Source organism: Asterias amurensis, chromosome 22 (assembly GCF_032118995.1).
Source record: "Asterias amurensis chromosome 22, ASM3211899v1".
In the NCBI taxonomy this organism is placed as follows: domain Eukaryota; kingdom Metazoa; phylum Echinodermata; class Asteroidea; order Forcipulatida; family Asteriidae; genus Asterias; species Asterias amurensis.
In genome coordinates this window covers 31,045-42,112 of record NC_092669.1, presented here as the reverse complement: position 1 = coordinate 42,112, position 11,068 = coordinate 31,045, and the positions used below count along the sequence as shown (strand labels likewise).

Below are 11,068 nucleotides of genomic sequence, written 5' to 3'. Positions count from 1 at the left end.
AAGGTGAAAGAGACCTACAGGTGAAGGATCAGCGTACAGTGCCCTTTCATCAGTTAATGGAACGATCGACAAACCAAGCACGAAATACACTTTTATCGTACATTAAATGCTTCAACAAGAGTTTTTGTCCGATCAGAATGCTCTGATTCGATTACCAATACCTGCCATATGCTTCAAACTAAAAGTGATATAAAGTCTGTTGTGTGTTTATTGTTTCATGTATTGCATGTATGAAAAGTAATTTTCCTTCATGGTGGGACCATTAAAGATGAATTGAATTGAGTTGAACATTGTCAACTAATACTTGACTAATGATTGATTGATTTGATTGATTTGATCGACTGATTGATTGATTGATTGATTGATTGACTGATTGATTGATTGATTAACTGTGATTTTATTTATACAAACTGTATCAATGCAGACGCATTAGTCTCCATCTTCCACCCTTTACTGCCCCAAACAGTCTTTATTGTTCATTTCACCAACGACGTGTACTCATCGCTTCTAAAAATGTCTTTATTTGTCTCCACGGTAGCCTCGGCAAACCGGTCATCTTTTGGGTAAACCAGGACTGAATGGGGAACACAATTCTTAAATGGGTGTAAAGCCAAAATGTCAACTTGATAAATACCGAGGATAACGTGAAAGTAAAGCTTCAATGGTGTTGTGTTTTTACTCCTTCGTGATGTTATCCACTCCAGCTAAATACACAATCTTAAAGAAACTTTCTCTTCCCATGGCATCCACCATACATTGGGAAATCAGTTAAAATTAACTGTGTACAGGAAAGTCCAGTTTGTTACAAAGACACCAATTAAGGACAACTATTGAGTAACTCTTTGCAGCTCTTTTAAAATTTGATAAACTCAAGCAGTTGTCGTTCATCGTGAACACGCAGCCACCATTAACATTTAGATAAATACTACATCAAAACAATGTGTCTACCATTGATTGTGGCTTTACATTCAACAGTTGACAGTCGACAATCACAAGGCGAGGCTCGGGAAATGGAACCACCACCTTGAGGAGGGGACGGTCTGGGGGAGGGGGGCAAGTCTAAACAGAAATAATCGAGAAACTTAAATGGAAGATAGGTCAATTTACTACACGGCCTTACCGGTCATCTTGATGTCTTCTTTTTGTGGAAACCCCACGGGCATTAACTTTCTCATGTATGTTTTTTACGTATTCTTCTTAGTGTATAATGGGCGTACATAAGAATCTGATCCGATCAATCAATGAAATCTCCAACAACGAAATGGAAATCTTCATGCATGATCCGAAAACCACTGATCAATGGTTCAGTTAGTTCCTTTAAGCACGTACTAGTGTATGGGGGTCCAGTTTGTATTTAAGTTAGGTATTAAGAGTTGATTGGGTGACTTCTGAAGTCGCTTAAATGGACAAACACTCACCCTTATTCATGAGGTTTCAAGTAGGAGATTTAGACATGGAAACCAAAATTGTGTTTCTTTTAATGGGTTAGGAAGAAAGGGACACCGGAAACAACTGGCTTTGCATGTGGTACATAAGGCTGTTTGTGTATTAGACTAAAAAAAGTCTACCTACAAACTTTGCAAATGAAAAAGGGCAACGATAAATCGATACAGAATAAGCAGACGATAAAAATGTTTGCCCAAGCATTGCGCACCGGGATCACTGCGCGACGTTACCACTGCGCAACGAGATCACTGTGAGAATGAATCACCGAGTAGTCGCTGCCCAACGGGATCACTGCGCAAAGGGATCCCCCTTAAAGAACAATTCAACCACACACAGGAACACAAAACCCATCACGTTGACTTTTACCCCTCACTGGGTTCCAACTGAAACCGATGGCACAAGCACACAAGGGCCAAATTTCACAGAGCTGCTTAAGCAGAAAATGTTGTTTAAAGATTTTCTGCTAAGCAGAAATGAGCAAGATACCAGTCACAAATTGTTACATGTGACATGGTATTTAGGCCGGTAACCATATTCCAGTAAGCATAATTTTTAAGGGCTAAGCTGCTTTTCGTGCTTAGCAGCTAAGCCCGTTAGTGTCACCATAGAGCAAGAAGACACTAGTGGCATCACATTAATCACTGTTTCATATATAATATGTTACATTACAGGTCAGATAAAGAACATCAACATTTGGTTTTACCCTTACCCGGTTGTGTGTAAGCACTGCTCAGCACTTTCCGGAGTTCTGTGGAAAACAAAATAAAGACCTTTGATCACAAAGCAAAGACTGTAGTTCAGAAAACGTTGAATAATATTGACCAGTAAAAACCCACAGAGGGCGCTATCAACTCAGTCCGAACTTGCGATTAGACGAGTGTCGGCCCCTGCCTGGCCCGAATACGGGGTGCTAAACTAGTCCATTCGAATTGCAGTGTGCTGCATTTGGATTTGGACCGAAAAGAATGCGTCCAGCAACCATGTGACCAAAGACAACTGTTCTCAACTCTCTTAATAATATAAAGCTCCCAGTCCAAGCAAAGATAAACGACACTTTGTTTTCTTCGGGTCCAAGATACTGGTCATGGTGCGTACAAAAAGGCCAAACATAAGTTACACACAATATTTGTCTATACTAGGATGCAAGTTTAGATAAACCATGGGGATGTGTCATTCTTAGTGAGTTCATGCACATCAGTTTCATGTAATAAAAACTGTTTCTATCTCATGCAACTTTCTATCTTTCCCTCCTCTTGGACTAAGTGATGCGATCATTCGTTTCAGTTATAATTCATTTTCATCAGCTGCATTTTTAACTAGACACCCATAAAAAAAATGTGCACAGTATTCGACAACACCAAATAATGTCATAAGAGAGTTAGTTAGCAGCGAACCATGGACCAAGGTAGTGGGGACGGGAGCGGGGGATTGACGTCTTAAAACCCTCAATTGTAAAAGCAACGAATTCAACGAACGCAGTGACTGTATTTACATTGTATTGACTTATAAATTTATTTCAACACTATCAAAAATACAATATCACTAAAGATGTACTTAAACTGTACAATCGCATTACTGGGGGGGGGGGGGGCATTTTGGTGAAATGGGTTGTAGCTAAAAACAAGTATAAAGATTCTGGCTATTTATAAGACGGGGCGGTGGCACCCTCTGTTGTCACATATAAACTGGTCTACTGTCTTTATCCGCAACATGATACATTGATCTCATCGGATAAACGTGCAATGACGTAAGCTTTCCTGAATTGTCCGAGGTGATGCACATTTTAGTTGTCACCTTGCACTTTAGATCGTCTGTATGCAGCCTGAGCATATTGTTTGTACATGGTAATGTTTTATATGCATAATGTACATGTGAATTGACCGCGAATCTCCATGTAAAATAATTGCGAGGTCAAAAGGTACATCTGGTAGCATCCGATGATTAGACAGTTATCAGGGGCTGGATCTGTCAGGACTGAAGGCGGGTGGAGCACTCTATTAGTGACGAGTAAACCACAGGCTAAAAGTTATTATCAGCCAAACCAAACATGTTTTAGCGTGAATGGCAGTTCCTTCTTCAATGTCCCATACTACTATTTCAATGGCTCTCTTTCTGACCATCATTTTGTACAAATGCGGGGCACGTCTTCAGAACATTCTGGAGACGAGCAGAGAAAACTGTTCGAAACGTCGAGACCACACCGGATCTTTTCAGACTCATCCCAAACAGATTGTCACATGGACTTGATTATATCCGCAAGTTATAACAAGTTGTTCTTCTTAGACATTTATAATTTTGAGACTTCTTGTTTTGTTTCCATGTTGTCTGAACCTTCAATGATCCTCACAGACGATATTTGATCCCATCAGGTAATATTTATCACCAACACAGAAATGTTTTTCACATTGTGAGCATTTGAAGCACTCGAGGTGAAACACCCGTCCAGGTGTAACTGTCATAACGAGATCATAAGCTGGTATAGATCGGTTACATGCTGAACAAACACCACTCGGAGCAAACAATCTAAAGGTGAAATAATAGATACGAAAATGTGTCGTTATGAATACATTATAGAGCAATGATTTAAAGACTAAAAAATATTCTTAAAAAAATAGGAATAATAGAATAGCAACAGTTGACAAAAGGTAGTCGACAAATAACTGCATCTTGTTATCATTCAATGGCAGTAAATACACCCCCTTTCTCCTGAAGACAAGCAGAGTATACTGTTCGAAACGTGGCCAACACTCCCACAAAAGGGATTTACAAATGGTTGTACCCGCAAGTTAACAATATTATATAGTTTCTTCCTACCCATAGAAAGTCCAACGCCCATACTAATAGTAAGGAGTTGAGCAACTTTCTACAGATAGAGGCCTTACCTGAGGTAATCTCGTTTACACAGTTTCCGACCCATCTTGATGTATAAGTAACAATCTACTTCACCAAGTCGACATTGACAGAGGTCGCATGCTAAGCAGTCTTCATGCCAGTATTTATCCATAGCTCGTAAGAAGTAGCGTTCATGAATTGATTCATTGCAACCGGAACATTCTAAGAAGGATGGATGGACATTTAGTACTTCATCAACAGTCTCTCTGTGGAGAAGGAAAATAAACAGGATTCCATTAACATTTCATTGTTTAAATGCTGCATATCACTTGTGCATAATATTTTCCCGTATTGTCTGTTTATTTTGAATGTTGAATAAAGAATTTCTGCGGCAAATTTGAAGATCTATATTTCAAAGTGTCGTTAGTTAGTAAAGGTCTACTATAAAAATAGCGACACGCACTCGTAAAAGAACACTCAGTTTCACTTTTTTAAATGACGCTTGAGGGGAAAAATTACACATGATCAGTTTTTCAGCGTTTACTTCTTTTCAGGAGAAACATTTTGTAATTTTCATCTTGCCCCATTTATGGGGGAAAGTGCGAGTCAAACTGTTTATCAGTCTGGAACACATGTTGAGATTTGTCATGTGATACCACCGCAAAGGACACGACACACGCTGATGATTGCCGGCCGAGGTTAAAGGTCAAGCTATCTCAATAACGGTGTAGATAGGGGCCGGGGGAACAACTTCAATGGAGCTGACCTTCTAGAAGACGGGGTGATAATAATGGGTGATGTTTTGAGGTGCAATAGTCATAGCATAAAGAGAAAGAACTCGATGGCCATGGCATAGAGATATGACTCGATGGTCTGTGGGCAAAGAGGTCAGGGGTAGAAACATCTTGAAACGTCATCATCATTTTGGTTTCAAGACTAATACAGAGAGGGTAAGCATAAAGTAGAGGAAAGGTAATGGCATGGAGGAAGGGTCAGGGGATACAGAAATGAAATAATGCCACAAACCACAAAGAGCAAGGATCTACCCAATGAAACAAGTAAATACGGATTGCGCATCTGAAGAATGACTAAAAAGGAGTAGAACTCGGCTTCATGTGCTTCATGGTTAACGTGAAGGTAATTTTAATGAGTGGTACAGACTTTACATACCCGTTAGAATCTGTTTGCTGTCCTCCTTCACGATCCTTTGACGTCATTCTCGTCACAACGGCAGCATGAGCTCCAAGATCAGCCATGGTGCTATTGGAGTCCATCCTGGGCTTCTTTCTTAATAATAGTTATTCTGCTGGTGCGACCTCAAGAGTAAACGTTCCAATTGTTTATACAGCAACTGACAGCGACGTCACATGTTTATGTAATGTAGGTCGAGTGGCTCAAATTACCAATAATATAGACGCATAAAAGTCCACGAGAACGTGATCACCAACTACGTAGACTTTGTATGAACTGAAGAATCATTTCATCTGAGAATGAAAATTAGAATAAAAACTAGGACATTAAGTATTATTCATTTCATATACACTATTAACACACAAACATTAGTGACTAGAAGTTTACGAAGCAATTCAACATGGAGCTTTCCTTGTCACGTGTTTCTGATTTAAAACCGTACAAATCAACCTTCACGACTACTCTAAAATAAAACATATCTGTTGAAATTGACTCACAGTTTATTTATTGAGGTTTCCCTTCTACGGTTCAAACATGGAGGGTTCAAACATAGCTAGGTATAACTAATTCTACCCCATGGTTCACATGAAGTTTTTATGGTCACCTTTAAGGTCATTAAGTGCAGAGGTGTAAATCTTAAGTAGGCCTACTATACGAGAAACATTCTCTTTGCAACAAGAATGTTTTGAAAAGGATCTTGAGATAAAGAGTATGGTATTTCAACTCACATTCGCAAGACTTAGATTGTACCAACTTGAAATAATAAAACCAACCACTCACCCAACCATGCTTTGATTTCTTGATCCCCTGTAGGTCAGCTCCTTCCATTTTCACACCATCTGAATTCCAATTTCCTTCGGGCAATCAAACAATTTTCGTTGTCCACAAACAGCAAACAAACACAGAACACCTTTTCCTAATTCAAACTTTAGAAACCCAAACTTATTGAGAGAAAAGAAGCAATTACCACGTGGAGGAAGATTTCCGTGTTACATGATGTTATGTTTTCATTTTTCCTGTTTGTACATGTATACTGGACAAGCATGTACATGTGATATTCTAAAACACACTTGTAAGGCAATCCATTAGGGATCACGGTACACGCATTTCCTGTTTATGTATTGGAATCGCCCATCATCACGGAGGAAGCGAGTTGTTTTTTACAACTCAACTCAGACTCGACTATTATTGCATAGGGGGGGTTACACGAAACATACATTTTACAGTGTCATAATTTTGAATGTCTTTACTAGCGGAAAAACACAATACTTTAGATCTTTTCAATAATTTCATCAGTAAAAATGTTTAAGAAGACAAGCAGATTCAAAAATACTGTTTAGCCAAAGCCTTTATTAATTTGTACACCCCTCCTTTTAATCGTGGACTGACCCTTTGTGTCCAAGCAAGACCTTTAACCAATAACGTCTGTTAACAGCCACACAAGTACAAAATCATGTTATCTGTTATAAAACAAAGTCCGAAAAAGCATATACCTTTACACATGGAAGGTAGTGGTGGCACTGCCTTTAACATGGAGGTACCTCCATGGATTCAGAACATTTATGAGCTTTCGTACAATAACTACTTAACTTCATAGGGACTCAGACCACTGGGACTTTAACTTCACGAAGTCCCAATGGTCTAGGACTTGAACTTAGGCCACGAAACTTTAACCATGCAGGAAGAAAATTATATATAGGACTAGAGTGCAGCCATCTGTACAGTACTCCACCTTTGGTACTCAGAATGTTCGGGACTCAATTGAGAAAAAAAACCGTTGATACAAAAAGGTCTATATATTTTGTCTAGTACTTTACAATTTTCAAACTTTAACTTGTTACAATTGTTGCCTCGCCCTACGGCGGTACGGATGATTTAAACGTAAAATCTGCACATTTATCATCGGTACACAATATAATTGAAAACATAAATCATTTAATCATAACATTTAATTGTAACAATCACAAATCGTACCTCGCAGGCCAAATGGATGAATTGTACCAATATAGTTAAACTTAACGTATAGTTATATTATTCAAAAATAAAAATACTATTGTTAAGTCTTGCGACTCGTCTTTAACCCAAGTGACTTGCGCCTCTGCCTCTGCCCTGACCAGACTGCCCTGACTGATAAATGACAGGCAGTTAACACCGAGCTCTGAAGAGACATTGTAACACAAGACTGGTTTACAGAGATAGTCCAACGGTCCTTTCTCTTATAGCTCCAACAACCTGCCAATAAATCACACTGTAGTTCCCTGGCAGCTAGAACCCATGCCTGCAGTACAGCCAAAACAGTGATTATCTGTTGCTATGTATAATTGTTTCAAGTCTTCTGTCGATGCGATATCCCATACAGATGGAGCAGATTGTATCTTGCCTCCTGGTGCATCTTGGAATAAATAAAACAAGACATAGACAATAAGAAACAAGCTTGACATAGGCCTACTCTAAAAAATTCATGCATTCGAAGTGAACGTTTACTATCTATTAATGGCCGGGCCTACCCTTTGAGTTGGAGCGACGTTGATAGATTGGCAGGTCCAGTTGCTGATTGAAATCACAATCAAACAGCTTTCCATCCCAGTTTATGTTGAGGTGGTTTCGACACATCAGGCCTGTCATTGAACTTGGATTGAAGTTTCTTACCAACAGGTTCATGTATCCTTCTAATTCATTTCTGTTAAGTAAACAAAAATAGTAACTCAGATCATTTAATACAAGTTTGAGTACACCTATCAAATAAAATTACATATTTTAATACAATCCATGTGTGTTCTTCAGTAAAGACACTTGACCTGTATTTTCAAGCAATGAACTCACCGGCGGTATAAGAAGTCTGCAAATCTCTTGATAGGCATATTGGTTATGGTGTACAAGTTGTTAAACTCAATCCCAAAGGTTTCCCACAATTCTTCTTTGTATTTCATTTCTAGATCTGCTTGAGCTGGAGGCAAAAACCCACCTAGGGGAAGACCAAAATGAAGGAGAATTACTTTTTAGAATGAAAAATGTTCAACCTTTCCTCGTCCGACTGTTTCCTTTTCATTCATCAATAAAATGTTGACTTGGTCAACCGTCAAACTTTTCATGTCAATCACTATATTATTTAGATCCCTAAATTATGATAATAAATTCTTACCGAGTGGGTTATACACGAGGTCCAGTCTGAGCTTACTATCTTCCTTCCCATATCCAAGTTGATTCAGCATGAGTAGGGCTTGAATACTCTTATCAAACACACCGCTCCCTCGCTGTGTGTTCACATTCTTCGCACTGGAAGAGAGTTATTAATAAAAACAATTTTATTTGGATTTTAATTAAATCACTGATATCAATGTTTAGTACCTATAACAAGACAGATAAACGTCAACCTTTATGCTAATGTTTAGTACCTATAACACGGCAAAGAAGCTACAACAATGATATTATTTTCTGCTAGGAATTCTGCTGTCTTCTCATGTCCCGGTTCTAGAAGTGCAGTGAGATTACATCGGTCAATAACATCACGTCCGAGATCTCGCCCACCTTTGGCAAGAAACTTGAATTCTGTTGCAAGTTCTGGCGCCCCACCTGCAGTAAAGTAAAGAAACAAAAGCAAAAACAATTTATTTATTGTGTGGGGTGTGAACTGGGATTTCACACAAACTGTCTGATCAGTAATGCACAGACACCCGTCAAGCAAAACACCCTTGGCCGTTAATATAATAACTACATTAACATTGTGAATACTTGCGAAGAGCACTTAGCGATCAGTGTGGTCAATTCAAGTAAAATGTCAGGTAAAATAATCGTGAAGATTTCCAATAGCTCCGCAGCAACATAATATGACCTGCCATACCCTAACCGTTTTAAAAGTGAGTTAAGTTCATAACCTCAAGAGCTAAACCTTCTTACCAGTGAGGTCAAGTGTATGTACAAATGGGCTATTCTTCAAGATTTCAAGACATCTTTCAGCAGTCTCTCTAGTCATCATTTCCTTTCTCCTTGGTGAGGACTCAACATGGCAATGAGTACATGCTTGGTTGCAATACAGACCAATATTCAGTTGCAAGACCTCAATATCGGTTTTCTGCAGGAGCTTCTCCAAGTCTGCTGTAACAAAACAATGGGGTCAAACTGTGGTAAGATGTTGAATCAAGAAAAACATATTCATATTCATCAACGTTTTTTTGCATACAAAATTACATGAAAATGCACTATTTGAAAGTATAAGCCAAACAATAAACAGCACCGACATGTGTAAACCAAAAAGTCCTCATTTATAACATGGATAGCTTTATGTTTATAATAACTCACCTTTAGAAGAATCTCGACTATACTGCTTTATAAACTCATGGAAGGTAGGAATATTAAGGTTATCAAGCGCCCTCTGTCTCTTCTTCCGTTCATCTCTTGTAAGCTTGGCCTGTCCCATTTTACGTAGATTAGAAGCTGTTGTCTGAAAGTCCTTGTTCACATCCATTTCTTTAAGAGTTTCTGGAATAAGTGAACCCTGTTTGAAAAATATTCAAGGTACAAATGTAAGTATCGTCCTTTTCATCAGTTCATCGTAAAAAAGAACTTGATACAAACTAGCACCGTGGTGTTGTTGTAATAAATAGAGCCAAGATACCATGGACTAATACCAAAATGTGCGAGAGTAAAAAGTATTACTCCAAATATTGTTTTATGATATAGGCATTTTAGACATTATACATAAACTGTATTATGAGATAAGAATTGGCCGAGATTGCAAACAGCATGCTCACCAACCAAAGGACAATGAAAGTTATTGACCTGCAATTCTCAGAGTTCAATTCAATGCAATAACGCCAATCTGACTTCATTTTTCGTAGATTTCCGTCGCAGATTTTGCTATAACTCGGTCCACAAGAGGGCGATGTTTAAGCCAATAATGTATCGGCTACGGGACGACTAAAAACCCACGATCACTTTGGAACCGGACCAAGACTACCCGGAAATGGTTCACAACAGGGGGAGTGCGTGGACGGCCCCGTTTGGAGTGCGTATGATTGGGTATAAATTCCCCCATTGGTTGTCATTACTAGCACTCGAGAAATGCAAGGGTTGAACGACTCTCCCAGCCCATGTTTTTATCATGTAGGCCTAGGCTAGAGCCGACCACACATTCACACTACATGTATATGAACACAGTCTGGTGGGGGGCTCGCAACCAATTCTTTAGTAATAAAGGCCCAAATCAATATCATTAATGCACCATTATTTTTAGCTATACTTACCGCTGTCCTCTTTTGTAAATCCTTCAATCCTTCCCATCTCTTATTCGAAGGTTTATCCTGACGTTTCAAGTTGTGTTGATGAATATTGACGCTAGTATTGTAATCTGGAAGGTTGACATTTGGTTCTTTCTGACACAACTTCACAATGCCCCCCAAACTACGACATCCAGTAAATGTTACATTCTGTACATTCAACAGCTCCCGAAGATAAAAATTTCTCACACTACTCGTTTGTTTACACAATTGAAGGCACTTAGGAATTGATAGCATTCTGTAGCTTGATTATGTAATGCTTACTAGTTGTACTATCTCAGCTGCTAGCGACTAGCGTACTATACAGTACTGTACTAGGCCAT

At 38.9% G+C, this 11,068-nt stretch overlaps 2 protein-coding genes across 3 annotated transcripts; both read right to left on the bottom strand.

Moving 5' to 3' along the window:
* Positions 1–2,997: 2,997 nt before the first annotated feature.
* LOC139953801 (rhombotin-2-like) lies at positions 2,998–6,496 on the bottom strand. The gene is made up of 4 exons (XM_071953367.1): positions 6,250–6,496; positions 5,449–5,762; positions 4,329–4,544; positions 2,998–3,969 (listed from the first exon to the last, which is right to left on the bottom strand). The coding sequence occupies exons 2-4, from the start codon at positions 5,550–5,552 to the stop codon at positions 3,780–3,782; spliced, it is 510 nt and encodes a 169-aa protein (XP_071809468.1). The 5' UTR covers positions 5,553–5,762; positions 6,250–6,496; the 3' UTR covers positions 2,998–3,779.
* Positions 6,497–6,799: 303 nt separating this feature from the next.
* LOC139953705 (uncharacterized) lies at positions 6,800–11,067 on the bottom strand. 2 transcript variants are annotated; one of them, XM_071953226.1, is made up of 8 exons: positions 10,713–11,067; positions 9,769–9,964; positions 9,367–9,564; positions 8,865–9,042; positions 8,612–8,745; positions 8,293–8,434; positions 7,977–8,149; positions 6,800–7,861 (listed from the first exon to the last, which is right to left on the bottom strand). In XM_071953226.1, the coding sequence occupies exons 1-8, from the start codon at positions 10,980–10,982 to the stop codon at positions 7,713–7,715; spliced, it is 1,440 nt and encodes a 479-aa protein (XP_071809327.1). In that variant the 5' UTR covers positions 10,983–11,067; the 3' UTR covers positions 6,800–7,712. The 2 variants fall into 2 exon arrangements, with proteins under 2 accessions (XP_071809327.1, XP_071809328.1); XM_071953227.1 differs by having other exon boundaries at positions 9,367–9,561.
* Between the last annotated feature and the right edge of the window lies 1 nt (position 11,068).

Excerpts from the sequence above, each read along its gene's own strand:
- LOC139953801 (XM_071953367.1), bottom strand. The coding sequence starts at position 5,552 with ATGGACTCCAATAGCACCATGGCTGATCTTGGAGCTCATGCTGCCGTT. Across the intron at positions 4,545-5,448 it reads CAGCAAACAGATTCTAACGG|AGAGACTGTTGATGAAGTAC; the intron begins GTATGTAAAGTC and ends CCTTCTCCACAG. Across the intron at positions 3,970-4,328 it reads TGTAAACGAGATTACCTCAG|ATTGTTTGCTCCGAGTGGTG; the intron begins GTAAGGCCTCTA and ends TTTCACCTTTAG.
- LOC139953705 (XM_071953226.1), bottom strand. The coding sequence starts at position 10,982 with ATGCTATCAATTCCTAAGTGCCTTCAATTGTGTAAACAAACGAGTAGT. Across the intron at positions 8,746-8,864 it reads GCTTCTTTGCCGTGTTATAG|TGCGAAGAATGTGAACACAC; the intron begins GTACTAAACATT and ends ACTCTCTTCCAG. Across the intron at positions 8,435-8,611 it reads CCTCGTGTATAACCCACTCG|GTGGGTTTTTGCCTCCAGCT; the intron begins GTAAGAATTTAT and ends GTCTTCCCCTAG.